Source organism: Barbus barbus (genome assembly GCF_936440315.1).
Source record: "Barbus barbus genome assembly, chromosome: 6".
Taxonomy (NCBI): domain Eukaryota; kingdom Metazoa; phylum Chordata; class Actinopteri; order Cypriniformes; family Cyprinidae; genus Barbus; species Barbus barbus.
In genome coordinates this window covers 21,966,708-21,988,275 of record NC_136734.1, presented here as the reverse complement: position 1 = coordinate 21,988,275, position 21,568 = coordinate 21,966,708, and the positions used below count along the sequence as shown (strand labels likewise).

Sequence of the window (21,568 nt, the reverse complement as noted above, 5' to 3'; positions counted from 1 at the left end):
TCAGAACAAAGCCTCCTAGAGAACATGCACTCCTAGTCGTGCTTAGCTTCTGCTAACATAAACGGTCAGTGAAGACGAAAAAGAGAATGACGTATTTTCCCGGCGCCCCTTTATACTGTGGCCGCGCAGGTAGTAACGTCATAGGCTGTCGCCGACCAATGCTATTGTCGTGATTAGATATATGCTTCAAGACACCGGTCACGCTGAGGCGTTCCCCATAGCGACCCCTAGAGGACGCAGTTCGAAGTTCCCTCGAAAGGGAATTATAATGTATTGAAATTAAACAAGATTACAAAACTTTCTCTAGTTTTCTGCTTTTCACCTTTCAACTGCAAATTATGTTGCAAGGTTGCACACCATTCAGAATTTAATTGAGAATTCCTTTAAAATAACTATTTAAAACCTGAATTTACATTTAGATAGAAATTAGGATGCCGATATGCTATTCGGATTTGAATGCAAGAAAGTCTAAATTCAATTAATTGAAATTCAAATAAAGTCATATGAATGTAACTTTTCTACTAAACAAGCAACAATCAAATGGCTTTACAAAGCCTTATTTGAAAGTTTTGGAAAATAAAATAAAGTTTAATGGCTACAAAGAGAATGCTAGATATATAGAATGATAGAACATTAGAAGGACGGAATGACAGAACAAAGAACTGCAGACAGATGACAGACAGACAAATCTCACTATGCTCCAATAATAAAAAAAGGAACGTGTACTGATATTTCAGGTAATAAGACACTAAGTTGCATGTGTCTTTAAACTTCAAAAGTTGACTGAACACATTTCCCCTGCCCTCAGTGGGAAGCAGTGTCAGTATGCTGTAATTTAGAGCACAGTGTCCTTAAACGAGAATCATTGTACCACAGAAAAACCACACCTTCGCATTAATGCCTATGCAGGCACATTAAAAGAGATGTTCAGCTCGCAGAGTTTGCAGGATAAGAGCTTACACAGCTTGTACGTGGCCTAATTCTGTCTTCATTACGGGGAGTGCAGTATCAGCCTCCTACCAGTTCACTGCCTCCTGCCCAGTACAATCGCCTCTCCCACTAAGAACTGCGGCCAGCAGTGAAAAGCACTGTTAGAGCTGTCTGCCATGTCTCTAAATCCCGCCATGCACGATATATGACAAAGACATGCTGACTAAACTTAACAGATGCAACAACAAGTTAATATAAAAACAGAACAGAAGCAAAAGAAAGAAATCAGTGGCCATCCAGCTCTCCGCCAAGGGAGTGAAATCTCTTAGACCAGCCGAAGTATGTTCAAGCTCACCTTGGAAAGTCTTTCGGATATGGAAGGTGAGGGTGTAAAAGCAAGGCTGGAAATGCCATGGAAATGTCACCATGATAGCAGTCTGGCAGGAGAAGAACAGCCTAGAGATTCTCTCCTGTCAGCTCGCATCCATCCAAGAATGCAGGGCTGATAAGAACAGACATGGCCAAATGAAAACTCCTGCAACAGTTTACTTTGGATAGACCAACCGATTTTGGGTGCATATTTTGTAATCCTTTAGCAAGACGTAATTGCATTTCTGAAGGAATATCGCAACTCATGAATAAATAAGTCAGATAAGTCGAGTCAAATTTATTTGTATAGAGCTTTCACAATACAGTGTTTCAAAGCAGCTTTGCTGAAAATAATGATGATAATGTTTATAATATCTTAACTTCATGCCTTCTAGTCTCATTTAGGCAAGGCAAGGCAAGTTTATTTATATAGCACATTTCATACACAGTGGTAATTCAAAGTGCTTTACATAAAAGAAAGTGAAATAGACATTAAAAATCAATAAAAACATGGAAATAAAAATAATAAAAACAAGGAAATTTAAGATGATATAGAAATTGATTTAAAATGAATTTAAAGAAAATGATTATACATAAAATTCATTGCAGTCAGTTCGGACATATAGCACAGTGCTCATTCAACAAATGCTCAGTTAAACAGATGAGTTTTGAGTCTTTAAATGTGGCTAATGTTTTAGCACATCTGATCTCTCCTGGAAGCTGGTTCCAACTGCGGGCCGCATAATAGCTAAAAGCAGACTCTCCTTGTTTTGTGTGAACCGTTGGTATTTCTAACTGACTCGATCCTAATGATCTGAGTGGTCTGTTCGGTTTGTATTCAGTGAGCATATCAGCAATATATTTAGGTCCTGGGCCATTGAGTGACTTATAAACAAGTAAAAGTACTTTAAAATCAATCCTAAATGTAACTGGAAGCCAGTGTAAGGACCTGAGGACTGGTGTGATATGCTCAGATTTTCTGGTTCTAGTCAGAATCCTGGCAGCAGCGTTCTGGATGAGCTGCAGTTGTCTAATGGTCTTCTTGGGAAGGCCGGTGAGGAGACCATTACAGTAATCCGCCCTGCTGGTGATAAAGGCATGAACAAGTTTCTCCAAGTCTTGACTGGAAACAAAACATCTAATTCTTGCAATGTTTTTGAGATGATAGTATGCTGATTTAGTTACTGCTTTGACATGCCTACTGAAACTAAGGTCTGTCTCCAGAATCACCCCAAGATTTCTGACTTGATTTTTAGTTGTTTGACCCCTTGAGTCAAGGTATGCATTCACCTTGAGAACTTCATCTTTGTTTCCAAATGCAATGACTTCAGTTTTCTCCTTGTTTAACTGAAGAAGGTTCTGGCACATCCAACTGTTAATTTCATCAATGCATTGGCAAAGGGTGTCAATGGGGCTGTAGTCATTTGGAGATAAGGCTAGGTAAATCTGGGTATCATCAGCATAGCTGTGATAGGCAATTTGGTTCTTCATCATTATCTGACTTAGTGGGAGCATTTACAGGCTAAACGAGCGGTGCAAGAATTTAGCAGATTAGAGCTCAGCAATAATACAGTTTACATTTTGCAATGTTTGCTATTTAGTATACATTGATTTACTAGATTGTATGCACATTTTTGAAGATATAACAGGACAGATAAGATTAAGCTATGTTCATTACACTGAGAAGTTAAAAAATTAGTTTGTTGTGTTCTCATAAGCACAAATAAAGCTCATTTTAAGATTATAGTTAAATGTAAAAGTCATTCCTTCCTCATTAGTTACCTGCTGTGTATGCTTTTTTATTAAAAATAAAAGTTTTCAAGAGCCAGCTAATGTGTTTATATTAAGTAGAAATGTGTATGCATGTTTTATAAAACAGATTAACGTGTCTGTCACATGTTCTCCAGTCATTTTTTTATTTTTATTTTAGAACACTAGCAAACACTGTGCTGTAACCTGCTTATGGAACATGTCTTCATTATGAGCTTGTACATGCTGAGTATTTCAAAAGGCCATGTTTAAAGTAAAGCCTTCAAATTAATGCCAGCCGTTTGATGCTAACAATTACTAGGTATAGCAGGACCCGCATGAGAACAGAAGCCACCTCTTTCCATTTAAAAGTTGAAACACACTGCAGAGCAAATTGAAATAATGTTTCTCGGATTACAAAATTGGTGCTCGGGCCAAAGGCAGGGCATTTAAAAAAGAGGGCTTTTAGCATGTCAGTGTCTGATGGAAGGGTCATAATTTGCTGGTGAACTCAGTCCCACCTTTAGTTATATAATGGCATACTAATGTTTGCTGAAGTTACCCACTCCATCACTCAAACTCCCCAGGAGTGTATTATTCATGCAACACACTCCTCTATAGTAACTACACTAATAAGGGCCCAGTGGGCTACAATGAATGTTCTCCAGCTGCATATAAAATGTACATATCAAATCCATAATTGAACAAAGATTAGAGAAAAGCACAGTGACGCAGTTAAGAAATAAAAGAGAAAAGTTCTGATCCAATAATGCAAAATTAGGAGGAGCTGTTATTCAGATTATGTTTTAACTTCTAAAATTGTATTCATACTGAGTGTCATCTTTAATTTGACCAATTATAGCTCTTGTATTTTGCTTGAGTATTAAAGTACAGTGAGACATACAGTCTGAAGAGCTTATACGGCTTCATTTTTGCTCCCTTTGAAGCGCAAAAATGAGCCAGTATTGTCGGTGATCTCTGCCTCAACGGCAACTCAGTTTATACTGTAAAAAAGACATTTGGAGACAATAACAAGCTACAAAAATAAATGTTTCCCATTTACCTCTTGCTCTCAAACTTGGCAAGTACATTTTAATAAGGGTGCTGTAATAAGAATGAATGCTTTTTGTAGGAAAAATGATTATCTATATAATAGTGCTTTTGATCTAATTTAATCTAAATAATTATATCAAACGTACCATGCTATTAAGTTGACAGCCTGAGGGTCTTGATTGAACAGTATACTGCAGGAGCTACTGATTCAAGAGTCACACCACATGTATACCAATGAATCGAATGACACCCACACACTCATGAAGGAACTTGTACTTACTGTAACAACCCTACGGAATATATAATTTAGGCTTCAACAGGTCACAATTTTAGGTTTAATATCTCAAATCCATGCTGCAAATGCTCCAAGCCTGAAGAACCCATTGTGGTCATTGACTCATTGCTCTAACCCTTGTGCATTGTGGAAAATAAAATAATCCAAAATAATACCAGATTATATGTAAGCTTTAGAGCTGAAATCCATCAAAACTATACCAAACAACAATCTAAAGTTCATCCGCTCTGTGGATGTGGATTTATTTTCTGATTGTGGTCCACGTGCAGAGGTCTAAATGAAGATGCATGCACACTCTTCGAATCTGTCAAAACTACATTTAAGAAAGTATGAAAGACTGACAACATAATTTCATGAAGCCAACTTTTTCTGTGAAGACATCTTTCTTTGGGTGCGCACTTTCCTTTTATTTATTTATTTACTACAGTATATTCCACCCCCCCCCCCCCCACACACACACACACACATTATTTATATATATATATATATGCACACACACACCATGCACATTATATACAGTATATGACATTTAAATATATTTAAGCTATTACGAACCTTGTGAAAGAATAAAATAAGTAAGATGTGAGTATCATTTAATTTTGAGCAATACCATTTACAGGCTTTAAAGATCATAACTTCCTTGGGGAAACCAATAGATGCTGGTAAGTTTAAACAATGGGACACATACAGTAGCACATACAGTGACTGAAGAGTAAGCAGCACTAATCTGAAATTCTAAACAAGCTTAAAAAGCCACTTTGGATGCTATATAGCAATATATGCAATATGCAATATAGATAGCATGGCTATTAGAGGACAAGAAATAAATACATTTTATTAGCCTTTTATTAGCCTTCTCTAAAAACACACATGACATGATCTTAGATAATGTTTCATAAAATTCAGTTTTATATTAGAGATAATGATTTTAGTAGATTCTACATTTGATTTTAGTAGACTTCTGGCTTTAACTTCAGTGTGTTTCTAAAAACATAGCACAGCAACATTTTTTATACATTAAACAAATATGTTTTTAATATTTTTATTTTCATGTTTGAGCTTATATGTCTTTATTATCATAACAGTCTGATTCTTGAACAGTAAACTTTGAAGTGTCAACTTTGTGAACATAATGATTGTGTTTCTAGTCAGAAAGACTCATGAGCAGCAACCTTTTTAATTTGGGTATGTCATTTGTGTCCCCATGCTGAAAATGGGGTGAAAGCAAAGGGGTTAAGTAACCACAGAGTCTGTTTGAGGTAGAGAAGGCCTACTCATAGAAATGTGAATGGAATAAACCATACCACAAATAGGGCTATAGGAATGGAGGTCCTGCCGTTTAGTTAGAGCTCATTGAAACTAAATGGCCCTGAAACTACAATTGTTTTTTGATGTTTTTTGTTTGTTTGTTTGTTTGTTTGTTTGCTCTGTGCATTAACTAGATCAGACTGAAAGGAAGAAGCTAAAAAAAAGAATAGTCCACCCAAAAAAGAAAACTGACTACTCACTCTCATGTTTTTCCAAACATACTGTATATGACTGACTTTCTCCCCTTGCACAGACACTCAAACTTTTCACAAGATATCTAATGTTCCACAGAAGAAAAAGTCATAGAGGTTTGGAACAGCATTAAAAAATATTTGGTATACCATTGTTGTCAGATGAAAATAAAATCTAAAGTCCCTTTCAAACCAAACAGCTTTATGTTGGTCAACAAGGCAAATCCACGCGACCAACATGAATCTGATGGAAAATCTGCATTTGAAAATCTTGTGAAATTTCTGACTGTGTGGATTCCTATTGATGGTCAGATTTTGTCTGCATTGCTAAATAATGATAAATGTGTTAGAACCTTAACAGCTACATAAGATAATCTTAATCATGATTATCTACCTCATAAAAATCTAAATTTATACAAAAATCCATCTGAAACGGTTTATGGTGGCAGACAGCGACAGATGTGCATCTTGATCTCAATGTGAGAGGAACACCCGTGAACATGAAAACAGAAGGGCTGGAACATTTTATTGAAAGCTTGGAACCTGATAAAACAACGAGGCAGGAGAGAAGAGTCTGAGCACTCTTCAAAGCAGCTCCGCTCACAGAGATCAGTGGGCTTGAGAGTGAGTGCTGACCATGCGCGATGAGAGGGATCAATGGGTGTGATACTGAGGAGCCAAGGAGATCGAGAGGAGGTGGAGAAAAACAAACGCCTTGCATTACCAGAATATATGTGTGTGTGCAAATGTGTATGCACAGTGGCAAATGTGCAAAACTATCAAAATTGATAAAAAAGTGAGAAAAAACAGTGGTGGCAACCAAATTTGACTCAGAGCGAGTGATCAGAATAGCAGCATCTGAAAAGAGACTGGATGATATATCATAAGCAGGGAGTTTCTGCAGCAGGTGTTGAGATAGTCTATGCATCAACGTCATGGTGAGAAGACAGAATAACACAGCAAGAATGATGTGACATCAGAGGAGACCTTGAGAAGGTGTGAAGAAACAGGTAAGGTGCTCTGAAACAGACGTGTGAATTTCATGCAGGGAAGGTCACACATGCCAAAACTGACAACAGTAAAAGGAAGTGCAACAAAGAGAGATACAGGAGCAACAATTATCATATCTAGATATATCCCACCTGCTGAAGTCGGATCCTCACCATCTGCTGCTATAGAAGGTTATGAAGAAATTGGAGGGGAGGAAGGAGAGAAAGAGAGATGTGGTCAATCCTCTTTCACATAAACTCTCTTTTAACACAAAAGCTATTTGCAGTTTAACAGGTGGTGCACTTGAATCACACCAAAAATATTATCATAAAACATTGTTAAAAACAACGAAAGACAGCCATGTCTTTATCCCACACAGCACATTGGCTACAGTCAGTGTTTGGGATTGACAACAATATATATATATATATACACAGTATATGTGACCATAGACCACAAAATCATAAGGGTCCATTTTTTTTAATTTATACACAATCTGAAAGCTTTCCATTGATGTATGGTTTGTATAGGATAGGACAATATTTGGCTGAGATACAACTATTTGACAATCTATAATCTGAGAGAGCAAAAAAAAAAAAAAATCGAAATATTCAGAAAAAAAAAAAGCTCTTAGCAATGGATATTACTAATCAAAAATTAAGTTTTGATATATTTAAGGTAGGAAATTTACAAAATATTGTCAAGGAACATGATCTTTACTTAATATTCTAATGATTTTTGGCATTAAACAATCGATAGTTTTGACCCATACAGTATTGTTGGCTATTGCTACAAATAAACCTGTGCTACTTATGACTGGTTTTGTGGTCCAGAGGGAGATATATATATATATATATATATATATATATATATATATACACACACACACACACACACACACTTTTTTCCCCTCAGTGGACACTCACAGTTTTTCATTCTTATAGATATGAGACTTCCATTTTTCATAACCTGTGAGAGGCTGACAGGCCTTATACATCAGTGACTGACAGCAAAAGAATAACCCAGGAAGCACATACCTATTCCATACGTATATCAATGACATGACACTGTCAGCTGCCTTTCTGTTCATACAGCACACATCAACTGAACTCACTCTCAAAATCCATTTGTAACATTTGAAAAGTGCAGAATATAAGAGTAATATAATGAAGCTGTCATTTCCTTTCATCCTCATTACTCATTTTATTTCTCCCAACCGGGCCGGCTGACTGCTGCTCCTGTGTGAATGTAGCTGATGACCGTTCTCGTAATCGCCTGAAGGTCGGGCTCTTTTGGAATTAGGACAGTCTCATAGGGCAAGTTTTAATACGATATCTAAACGTTGCTGTTGCATCTGACCCTGCCGCTCACTCAGCTGGAGCCCAGCCTGTATTTGTCATTCAGCAGCAGCTCTCAGATTATCAGGCTGAGCATGCATGTGTTTGACTGTTAATCGCTGTGCTGTGGGCCTTAAAGGCAAGGATGAACCCAACCTGTCTGTAGCCATTATCATCGACCTCCATCAACCTGATCACGATAGACCTGGAAGACTCCCGGCACCCTTTCCTTTTCTTCTCCTTCATTCTTCATCTTCATCGTATTCATCTCCTTGTGAAAGGAGCTCTTCTTGGGGCCTGGTGGTATCAGAACTGAGGTTAAGTTATCCTCATTGGCTGCTTGTGATGAATTGTTTGTTTTTTTTGTTGTTGGTAGCAACTGGAGGTTAGCTCTCTTTAAAGAAATGTTAATGGTCTGTACCATTAGAAATCCAACTGGTATGTACAAGAGCCAATCTGGAATAAACATCCAAAAACAAACAAACAAACAAACAAAACAAAACAAAAACAGTGGGCTGCGCATGTTCATGATCATAGCATATACAACATAAGTGTTTACAAGGACACAGGTTCTTAGTTAGTCTTTTTCTCAGTATGCAAGTATAAGCAAATTAGTGTACACTGTTGTGCACATATGCGCCTGTCTATGATTTAGCCATTTCATACCTTAAGGACAAAGTTTACAAAATAACAAGGTTTACTACCTGTCTCTGCCTACTCTCCTGTCAAGTGCAATAATATATATATATATATATATATATATATATATATATATATATATATATAACTTTGATATTGAATTTCACTCTGCTTACTTTGATACTATTTTCATATAGATGTGGCACTATGTAGAATGTCACAGCCCCAATAATCCATGTAAACAAGCTGAAGACAGAGAAAGAGAGAGAGTTGGATGCACAAACCCAGCAACAGCACAGCTACTCGGGTGAGTGCCAATGTCTGCTCCTCTATAACATCCATAAGAGTCATTATCTGAGCCAAGACAGAAGTTTAACTACAAAGACATGCACAGACACAATACACAAGCTTTTGTATGCCAAACACAGCTTTTCCTGGGAAGTATAAACACACATGCACATCCAGGGCACAAAGTACGCCTTTTATGTTAATAAAACAATTCAAAGGCACAAGAACACACACTGCTTAAGAATATATACCATTTAACAGTTGTGTTATGTTATACAGAGCTGCAAGAACACAAATACGACATCACACATCCAAGCTCTTGACTCCATCCACTCTGAACTGTATCTTGTTGTGGTTTTCTACTGTTTTGCCGTTCTATCTTTCTCTTACAGAGCATAGTGACAGCTCACAGACATGAAAGGGCCAGTCCCCATGCTACATCTTCCCACTTTCTTGCTCCCCCTCTTTCTGTTGGGTCTGGTTTCTAGAACCCTCTTTGAGTTTAATGTTATCGGCTCTCTGAAACATACAGCTGCACACTGGGGATTTGGCCTGGAGCCCCAAACATGAAAAACAAGGTTGTTGAGTTTGGGGCATTTGTGTGTGTGTGTGTGTGTGTGTGTTGGGCAGGAGGGTGGTATTTGGTGAGGAATAAAAAAAAATATGCATCACAAATGTGCTCGGTCTCAACCAGAGCTTGCAATAACCAAACATTTTCTGTAATTTTTTTAGCAGTGACGTAAAAATAGTCTTTTTTAATTTGTAACTGTAATTCCCACCCCTGTCCAGTTGGTGGCGAGTGAGGTAGCAGAGCACAGGATCATCAGCCTCCAAAACAAAAATAAAACTGTCACCAGTCTTTTGATATGCATTTGATTACACACATGCGAGTACCCACTAGCAGTAAAGCGAAAAATATGATCAGTTCACGTGCACTTTGCGCTACCGCTTCGCTTGATCTGAGGCACTACATTGATCTCTCACGCCACATTAAAGAGCACCAAAATGGTATTTATTGATTGATTTTCCTAATATAATGGACAGAATTTGAAATCTGAGACTTTTTCATATCAAAATTAACAACGCACAAAACTTAGCCTATTGTGATTTATTGGATTGGAGGTGCACTGAAAACAGCATCGATTGGGATTTAACAATTGATATTGGTTCATATATAAAATGAAAATCTATTAAAATCGAGAAATCTTTTTTTTTCTTTTTTACCCAGCCTTAGCATATTTTGTTGTTTTTAATGGCCTCCACTTTCACTGCGGTGTGGTGTTGAACATGAAAAATTATGCACAGCCTCTGTTCATCTGGTCTCTTCATAAATAAGTTTATGATATTGTTCTGTACATTCATTGTTAAAAATGAAAATGTGAACACAAATAAAAGCAATTAAATATGTTATTATAATTAAAATTTGAAAATTAAATGACGGGTAAGAAATTATGACAGAATTTTTACGACTCTGTCCATCAAAATGACGGAATATGTAAAAGTCTTTCTCAATCACTGGTTTAAACATGACACAATGTGTCTGGAAAATGGGTACTGAAACAGGGCTGGTTACTGTGCCTCCCCTTCCCCTGCTGTCTCCTTCCTGCTGAACGTGATCGATTTCAAAATTAAGAAAAAATCAACAACTTTTGAATGGTAGTGTACCATGGTTTTTGCACATGGCAATACCATGATTTGGCACATGGCAAATATCATGATTACCATATGGTAATCATTTAACACTAGGGATGGGAAAGATCGTCGACAAGTCACTACAAAAAAACATTTAATTGATTAGTAACATTGACTGGTTTATCTAGAGCTATCTAGTAACAGTCAGAAAACAAAAACCTGCTCTATAACCTTCAACACATCAGTTTTCTAATAAATTCAAAGTCCTGAACATTACATTTAAAGAAAATTATTCTGACAATTAGGTAGTTGTATGCATTTATCAGGATCATCTTAAGGGCGGATTTTCAAAAGTATGTGAAGTTCATTGCATAGATTCTGAACATGACGTCCTTGAATGAATGATGTATTGCCTGCATGCCGGTATGTTTTTGTAGGGACATTGACTTTACATTTGCACACCCCTAAATAGGACGCAGAGCGAAATTAACTGTTTTCGAAAAGCTTTAAATGATAATCAGATGTCCTATTGGGTGGTCTTTGGTCAATGAAAGCTGCTAAGGAGTTGAGACTTTCTTCATCATTCTTAAGGACTAGCTACACGAGACTAGGTGGACCCTAATTATAGGATTTTGTCACTTTGTAATTGAGCACATCCCTATTCAGTACCAGGGCATTACCATCTGATATCATCTCTGTATCACAGCACTACGCTTTTATCATAGCATTTTGTACCACTGTGATAATGTTGTGCTTCCACTGGAACACATAGACACTTATATAAATCAACAGAGGCTGGATCGTCTTTTACATCTAGGTGAAGAATTAGGCAGCATCTTCTCCTGAAGAAGCTCAAACAGCATTTGAGCCAAACGGTGACACCGCACAGTCTCAAACACAGACTCGCTAAACTGATTACAGGAAGAGAGACATTGCTGCCAGACATCACAGACTCATTCAATTAGAGCTGGAACTGATGTGTAGTATCGGTTCCGCCCCGTCCTTCTGACACTGTGATTAATTCTTTGTAACTATAGAAAGATACATAAAAACTAATTCTTCCTTTTAACTTTTAGCTATATTTAATGCTTGATAAACGGTGCTCATTCTGATAATGAAATTTGGCAATCGGCTTTTTACGCAGCCTGTTGTACATCCCTTTGGTCTTAGAGAATTTATAATCTGAGCTATTATATAATTACTGTGAAATGGTAGTTAACCAGAGTTTTAAGCAGCAGTCATTATTTTCATCCCAGGCATGTTACTGTCAAGAGGAACCTTGATTTACAAGCAACCCTTACAACATTTAGCAAGAGAAATGTATGTTCATATCATTGTTAATTAAAAATGTGAGAGAAACACTTCATTGAAAAGATGAAAGCAGAGGAGGTCATAGAGAGCTACTCCTGAATGGTAGAAACTGAACATGCATGTAGATTTATACAAAACTGCACATAAACAAGACGTGTTCTAATAGCAACTCAGTCATCCATTAATCACCAGTTATTAGACTCCAAACACGTCAGTACAGTGTTTCGTACCATTGGAATTTTGTGTAAGGTAATTAACATCACAGAGAAACAAACAATATAAAACTTATCGAGGTGTAAAACTCTTTTACTTGGACAAAGAATGGGAATGTGTTCGAATGATCACACGTTTTTAGCAGGCAACAAAACAGCCCATCCATTTCTGTAATATTTGTGCTATTAGAGGGATAAACCAATTTTATGGCTGTCACGAATCCGGTTCGTTATCTTCTGTTTACTCACCACCAGAGGTCACTCCACCATCACATCGACCTTCACGCCACACAGACTGTTACATTTTACCCTGGACTGCATTCCCCATCATTCATTGCACTAAGTACACACAGCTGTCTCAATCACAGGCTCACACCTGAGAACCATCTCACAATCACACACCCTTTATAAACCATGGACTTCTTTTCACTGATTAGTATTGTTCTGTGTATATCACTACCCTAGTGTTAGCTGCCTTACCGAGCCTTGGATCCGCTTGCCTCATGTCTCGTCGGCTCCATTACAATGGCTCTGAGCATTCCTTGTAATCTGAATAATATTTTTTCCTTAAATAGAGCTGTCTAAACAGCACTGAGCAACCAAAATTTTACCGTATGAAACGATACAGAGTTCATGTTAATGTAAGCGATTAATAAAATGTATTTAGCACAAAGGCCGCCAATTATTTTATTAACCTATAAATGGCAGACACTTAAATGATGTACTATTTTTTTCATAAATAGATTAAAAATATCACACCTAGAATAAGTCATTTTGAATGCTACAAGTTAATTTAGGCATTACAACATTTTAATTTACAGTATGAAAAATAAATTATTAGTGTTGTTTAAAAGATAAACTAAGTGAGAATTATATGATGGAAAAAAAATTAATATTGGCAACTTTTACATAAATACACTGATCAGATATGCACTACAGAAAAGCTGTACTATTTTGAAATATTATAATTTTTTATGTTTCAACTAGTGCTGTCAAACAATCAATCTCAATAATCTCATTCAAAATAAAAGTTTTTGTTTACGTAATATATGTATGTGTACTGTGTATATTTATTATGTATATATAAATACACACACATGCATGTACATATTTTAGAAAAAAAATTCTGTACTGTATATTTTTTATAATATAAATGATATTAATATAAATATATACATGTAAATATTTTCTAAATGTATACTGTATGTGTGTGTATTTATATAAACAATAAATATACACAGTCTGCTAAATGACTAAAAGTAAAAAGTAAAGAGTGTAAAGACCATCAACTCTACCGTGCGACTCCACCAAGGGATAGAAGTATCGCGTTTTATTTAAGTTTTTCCATTTATTTGTTTATTATTGAAATGTTATATGCATGTGTCAATTTTATTTAATTTCTTTATTTTCTTAAACATGTGGGTATAGTATTTATAGAGTTGTAACTTTTAGTTTTAGTTACTTTTTCTTATTTGTAAGTCGCTTTGGACAAAAGCGTCTGCTAAATGACTAAAAGTAAAAGTAAGTAAAGTAAAAGAACACACACATATATAATGCAAACAAAAACTTTTATTTTGCATGCAATTAATCACGATTAATCGTTTGACAGCACTAGTTTCAACATATTTTCATATGTCATTTATTCATGTGATTATTCAGCTATTACTATAGTCTTCGGTATCACATGATCCTTCATAAATCATTAATATGCTGATTTAGGGCTCAAGAAACATTTATTTTTATTATTAATGTTGAAAACAGTTAGAGGTCTGTAGGATTTTTTGAAAGAAGACAGCTGCATTTATCAAAAATGTACAGTGTATGAAACATTCTTAAAATTTAAAAGCCATACATTTTAATAGCAGTGTACAAACTGAAAAAAAATGCCTGTAAATGTCCGCACGCATACACACAATCTTTATCTTACAAAGCCAGACATGCATATTATCCAAGCACATAGACAAGACTGACCCATCACGTTCAGTCACTGAATGCTACGCTTACGGTGTTTATTGTTTTGTTAAGCGCTCCTTTCTCACAATCTGATGCAACACATTCCTAAATGATAATTTCTAAAGAGCTAGTTAGAAAACACAGCCACAGGCAAATTTAATCAATGCCGATGAGGATTATATCAGTTCAAAAGCCCATTCTCTAAAGTGGATGTGTGTCAAAAGTAGATATCACATACTTTGTGTCTGTAATGCACAGACAGTTAATTACAGTGGTTTAAATGAGCGCCATGAGTCATAGTGCTATAATGCATGGTCTGCGACAGATCCTAATACATTACTAGGGGTTAAATAACAGTTCTTTCATATGCTTTGAAAATATAGATTACACTTTTTTTAAATTAGCCTTTACAGAATGACTACACAGACCATACTGACCTTGTATGGCAGGTCTTTTCACCTGATGGCCTGCAGGCCAGGTTAGCCCCGTCAATCATTTTAATACAGCTTTCAGATTGATTTTGATTAAATGGCTGTGCATCTTGACATATTTAGAGCACTCTGTGCAAAACTGTGACAAAACCAAATGCGGTCAGCAGACTGCAAATCAAGTTAATTTTCACCGGTGCAAGCACCACTAGCTTCACCACACATGACCAGGCACAATTTCGACATACATGTTTGACTGTGTCTTATCTTAATGTATTTATGGAAATAATAAAGCTGCAGACAATTATTCAGACATCAAAAAAGCTACAGAAGCTGACAAAGCAATACTGTACATAAACCCATGTACAATGAGACTTTCTCATTCAATGAAAGAGAAACCTCACACCTTGTAAATAGTTGCAGCAAATTTTCAAATAGTCTTTATAAATATATCTTTATAAATCGACTATAAATTTGAAGTTTAAAGGGGTCCTATTATGCTTTTTCACTTTGTGAATTTTAGTCAGTGTGTAGTGTGTATGTTTGGGCATAAAACTATCTACAAAGTTACAAATCTCAAATTCCACTCCAAAGGGAGATATTTCATTTTTTAAAAAAATCCTTTTTCAAGAACTACAACGAACGGCTCGTTTGGACTACAAACTTGTTTTCCTGTATTTGTGACATCACAAATTGTAAATCCCGCCTACATAAATTTGATTGGTCGGGGGGTGGGGAGAACGTTTGGTTAAGCACTAGAGGTCTTCACTGAGGACCCGAGACCCGGGAACCGTACGGGTTCGGGTCTATATTTTAAATGGTCAGCCGGGTCCGGGTCAGGTCCCAGTCTATTACTTCGGGTCCCGGGTCTGTTTAACATTATGTGTAATACCCGAGACGATTGGAGAATACTGCACCCGCCAGTGATCAGTGTCAGTCAGCATGCTTTGTCAGTTTTACAAACTTTGTTTGTAAAATTAGGATGAGAAAAGTGTGAGCGGGAAATAAGGTGAAAAAAAACAAAACAAGCGTTACCTCAGCCGCCAGAAGTAGAGCACGGGTAGAGTTAATGTAGTAGCCTGCAAGCGGACAGTGATCATGGATTTCTTCATGAGTGATGTGAAAAAAAAAAAACCTGAAACAAAACTGAAGAGACGCACCTGTTATCGAACACGCACGCAGTAAAGCACTTCTTGTTCTGTGCATTTGTTTGTTTTTTCTGGCAAAAAAATAATTGCTATGAGACTTTATTACAACCAACAAAAAGTTATTGTAGGTTAAAAGCAACAGTCGAAGTTGACTCAAGATGAAAAAAAACTGCAAAGTTTTCATCACCGTCACCATTTCGTCACCGTCACCGACCGTAACAGCAAGTAGACTTTTAAAGCTGGAATAATGAGTGGATTAAGAAGGCTCTCTCCGTCGACAAGAGAGAGAAACAACCTAACATGGATGGAAATTTATTGGCAAGGAGGATTGTAGCCATTGCAGTTAGGGAGAAGGCTAACGGTAAAGGGATTTTTTAGGGGTTTTTTTCGCAAATTGTTTATTGACTTATTAGCAGTTTGCTGTGCGATCGGGTGTCGGGTCTATGTCTTCCCGGCCGGGTTCGGGTCCAACTTTCGAGTAATGGTCGGGTCCGCGTAGTACATTAAAGGCATTTCTCAGGTCTGCACGGGTTCGGGTCCCACTTTCAAATAAAATAGGTGTCCGGGTCGGTTCCGTGCAGCACATTTACGGGTCTCTTCGGGTTCGGGTATGAATTTTTGTACCCATGAAGACCTCTATTGAGCACTGCACGTTTCAAAATCAAAACCCGTGTTGTTGTTTCTATATCACTGTATTTCTGATGGAAACCAGCTGTTTTCAGGAAATTTTGGATGTCATTTTCATTTCGTCTTGCATATAATGTCTGATAAAGCAGCATTTGTGAGCGGATCTTTGCTTTGTGTACAGCGTTGCCGGGGAAACCTCGCTCTCTCCCGCTCCAACAGCGCCTCAACTGCAACAGTTTCAGTGCAATTCATGTTATAATGTTAGAATTAAAGAAAAATAAACATAATACATATTACCATTGCACTTATCTGTACATAGTCAATGCAGTTATTTTTAAGCTGTTGTTGACATCTAAAACGGGATTTAGCCAAAAAAAAAAACAACAATAACATTACCACTTTAATATGTCTTGCAATATCTGTGCGTGCAAGAGTGCCTTCATCAAACCCGGAACTAATCGAGCCGTTTGTGTCAGGCTGGGGAGAAAGGTATTGTAATAATGTAAATTATTTGAAAAATAATGCGATTTTCAAACCACCAGAGCATGTTCTAGTACACCCCCAAAACAATATCAAGACTTTGTAAAAGAGCACAATAGGACCCCTTTAAACATCTACATTCTTGCCTAAACACTCTTAAAACTACATTTGTGGGTTTTCTCAGGCCTCTCAGCCAATCTTATTTCCACGCAAAACAACACTGTATAGTAGTACAGTGTATATTATTTTTATTATTATTATTTAATTTTATTATTGTATTATTATTTATTATAATATATTGAATACTGCATTATTATTCCTCAGTTTCTCAAAATTATCTTAATTTTGTAATAAATAAATTTATATAATAATAATAAATCAATTTTACGAAGAGCTGTTTGTTAGCTGAATGTGAGAAGCTATGTTTGTTCTCCAGCCAGCCTTATTTGAAGGAATTTATTGCCGAACTCTAAAAATTTCAACTGACTAATATGTTAAATAAACAGTTTTATGGGTATATAGTTTTGTTTCTCATGGTAACATAACATTAATTTCAATGAAAGTACTAAAATACAATAAATGCTTCGAAAAATGTTCTTCACCCTACGAGTTTCCATCTGGATAATCCAGTCCCTGCAACAGCTGTATGGCATTACGGGTGGAAATGTGTGTGTGTGTAAGTTAGTTTGGTATTGTTTTCAAGAGTTTGTTCTCAACATGTGTTCTGCTCTTCTGCAGTTTAAGGAGTGTCCACTCCTCCAACAGTGATTCTAAAGCACTGTGAGATTTATGGAATGGAAAAAAGACGATCAGATTAACACAAACCCTTTCATCTCCCTATAATCCCATTTCTCAACCATGCCAGCTCATTTTAGAGGGAAATTAATCAAATATTTTACCAAACAAATGTCAGATTCTTGGCATCATGATCCAACTAAAACACACAATATCAGTGAGTGATCCACCCAAGAACTTTATTAAAAGAATGACAGTGCAAAAGGTCTTAAATGAAAGAAAACATAAAAAAAAAAAAAAAAACATCATGGCCAAAATAGTCAAACAGACATCAACATAATCACACAGGCCAATTTTCCCTATTTGACTCATAAAAAAAATATATATATTTTCTCATTTCTTGTAACTTGAGTCTAAATTTAGAAAAGGGAAGAAGAAATGAAACATGATGGTGGTTTATTACAGAGCAGTCCCTACTCATGTAGATAATCCCAGCCAGGGGTGATAAGGCAAAGCCATGGGGCGGATTGACTTAATCTTACTGAAATCCTGCTAAAAGTAATATCCAAATATAATGTAACAGGTACAGAAAGCACAAGGCTGATACCACCCTAAAGGTGCATGCTGAAGATAGGAGAGCGTGACACTCACAGAGGAACCTCAAAGGTTTATAGCAACGCTGATGAATCGTTATTGGTTATGGTCCATTAAAAGACAAGTTTTTTTATATATAAAAAATATATATTGGATCCATTACAGACTGCTTTGAATGTAAAGCATTAGTTTCAGACAGTTTTAGGAAATCCCTGCGTGACCAGCAAGACACAGGTTTTATTTCTGAAAATCTACTGTACATCAAAAGATCAAGCCTAAGCCAAAAATAAAAGCCTCTACTCGTGGCTGGTACTCACGCACTAGAACAAATAAATTATATAAATTCCAGGTGTGTTCGATAATTCAGGAGGGAAGCTAAAGGGAAGCTTGGGGAGGGTTTAGGTTAAGTGAGGATTTGAGGGCTTCTGGATCCTCATGGAATATGAAAGAGAGCTGTTGGCTCATGTCAGATTTAAGAAAGTCGAATGGGAGACAGAACTATGGTCAAGAATAGAGGGATGTTGCATATCAAATCAAACTATACAAACAAAATCTGTTTTTAGCAGAAGATAAATTATTTGTTAAAAGAAACAGTTGTGCAAAAGTGCAAAAAAAAAAAAAAGTGCAAAACCATAAGAACACTTTGGGGCCAATTCTCAATATTAACTAGTTGCTTATAAGCATGTATTGCTAGCATATTGATTATTGTTTATTAGTACATAAAGTACATATTAATGCCTTATTATGCATGAGCTTATTTTAGACCCCTAATCCACCACAAACTAAAGCATGACCAAAACATTAAAACTCAAATATATATCAGAAGTCTGCGTGAATATATTATTATTTTTTTGATCAAAGGTGATAGTAAAGACATTTATATTGTTACAAAAGTATTTCTATTTCAAATAAACGTTGTTCTTTTGAACGTTCAATTCATTAAAGAATTCTAAAAAAAAACCTTTTGCCACAAAAATATGTTTTCAATATTAAAAATAATAATAAAAAAGAAATGCTTATTGATCATTAACTCAGCATATTAGAATGTTTGATAACACTTTATTTTAGGCTCTCTTAACTAGCTGCTTATTAGCATCCATATTATTAGAACATTAGCCATTTATTAGTAGTAATTAAACACATATTAATGCTTTATTCGACATGACCTTATTCTACATCCTTAATCCTACCCAATACCTAAACTTAACAACTACCTTACTAACTATTAATAAGCAGCAAATTAAGAGTTCATTGAGGGAAAAGTCGTAATTAATAGTGAATAAGTGTTCACTATTCTAAAGTGTTACTGGATGTTTTCTGAACCATCATGTGGCACTTAAGACTGGAGTAATGGATGATTAAAAATTACATTTTACCATCCCTCATGCCATATTTAAATAATATATAAATGCAGCCTTGGTAAGCATAAGAGTCTTATTTCAAAAACATAAAATCATACAACAAATGGTCACACTTTATTTTAATGTCCAAGTCTTGCAATTAACAAACCATTAACTAAGACGTTTGCCTCAATAAACTCCTAATTTGCTGCTTATTAATAGTTAGTAAGGTAGTTGTTACAGTTTTTGGGTAGGATTAGGGATGCAGAACATTGTCAAGCAGAATATGTGCTTTATAAGTACTAATAAACAGCCAATATATTAATAACAGGCATCCTAATGAGCAACTAGTTAATAGTGAGAAGTGCTCCCTATACTTAAGTGTTACATAAATAAATAAATAAAATCCTACCAAACCCCAAAACTTTGAACTGTAAAAAAAAAAAAAAAAAAAAAATATTGCTTGACTAGTCAGTTTTACTAATTGACCATTTAGTCATCACGAGCTATTTATCATTACGATATGTTTTATAAAGGATTAATGCACAATTTAGAAGCTTTCAAGGCAGAATCCTCTAATGTATTTGAACCCTTTAAGGCAGAGCTTTGTAAGTAATAATTATTCTTTAGCAAATTTACAGAATCACAACAAGATGAATCTGAAAACTTGACGCAGTTTCCAAGTAGTCTCCTTAGAGCATTCATCACTTGACAAAGTTAATTACTAAATGATCATACTTTAAATGAGCGCATGGAGTATGTGTGAATGTGGCATGCAGTGCAGCATCCACATCTCTCTTCCAACAGTTTGTGACAAGGTCAGAGCAGATTTGAGTAATGGATCTAATCTGCATTTAGCACAGTGGCATTCCGAATGACAGGCCTGTCACCTCCCACTAAACACAAGCTTCAGGGGGTGTATTCAGTCTGAGAGTGTCTTTGTCTAACGCAGACACAGACATCGAGCCATTCCATTTAAGTAACTCTTTTTTCTGCAGCTGGTAGAGCATGATGCTGGCAAGGTAGTCTGTTTGGTTCCCAGTGAATCATATACTGATAAAACATATACTCTGAAAGTACACTAAGTGGCTCTGGATAAAATTATCTGCTAAATACGGATGGACCTCTTTGTTTCTCTCGCTCTCTCTCTCTCTCTCTCTCTCTCTCTCTCTCATGGCAGAAACAAGCGGTAACAATTTAGAGTAGGGAACACTTATTCACTATTAACTATTACTTTTCCTAATTTGATGCCTATTAATAGTTAGTAAGGTAGTTGTTAGTTGTTACAATTAATAAATTGCTAATATTTTAGTAATATGCATGCTAATAAGCAACTAGTTAAGTGACCCTAAAATAAAGTGTTACCAAACAAGCTATCGCAATTCTATATCCTCATAAAAAGAGGTTAATTTTGAAAATACACCTGTTCAGCAGGAGGTCAAACAGATGTAAATACCTCCAAAATCGAACAGAAATAAAATAACTCCTTTATCAGTGTAACATTTAAGACAGTGTCTGAGAAGCCTTACAAAATATGTAGGAATGCAATATAAAATGATATACAGTAGGATAGAAGGCAGTTAGAACATATGGAATTGCTGGATTAAATGCTACACCTACATAACATCACAGTGGGGATTACATACTCAACACACTCATGTGAAATTACATCAAACAGCAACCCTTCTTCTGAAGAGGGATATAATAATGAGTAGAACCTTTCTGGAGAGCAAATAATCAGTGCAGACAGACGTCTTAAGCTTAAGGCTAGGTCCAACCAACCTTGACAGAAAGATGTCTGAAAATCATTACAGAATGATTTGTACTGTTTCATAAGCGGCACCTTTGTCTCTTGCACAATACATTAGTTCCAATAGTGCTCCACTCGAAAATGTCTCTGCAGAACATTAACAGCATACAGCTAGTTCAGGGCGCTGACCGCATCTGCTCTCTTCCTCT

General features: G+C 36.1%; 1 protein-coding gene across 2 annotated transcripts in view; it reads right to left on the bottom strand.

The window, feature by feature from the left end:
• LOC306871112 (EGF-like repeat and discoidin I-like domain-containing protein 3) overlaps positions 1 to 21,568 on the bottom strand; it is a 191,286-nt gene that overhangs the window by 127,296 nt on the left and 42,422 nt on the right. Inside the window, exon 2 of one of the 2 annotated variants that reach the window (XM_079418814.1) lies at positions 7,038 to 7,067. The exons of the other annotated variant lie outside the window; for it this stretch is intronic. Coding sequence (XP_079274940.1) covers positions 7,038 to 7,067 — 30 coding nt within the window. The remainder of the gene's footprint in view (positions 1 to 7,037; positions 7,068 to 21,568) is intronic. 2 annotated transcript variants of the gene reach the window in all.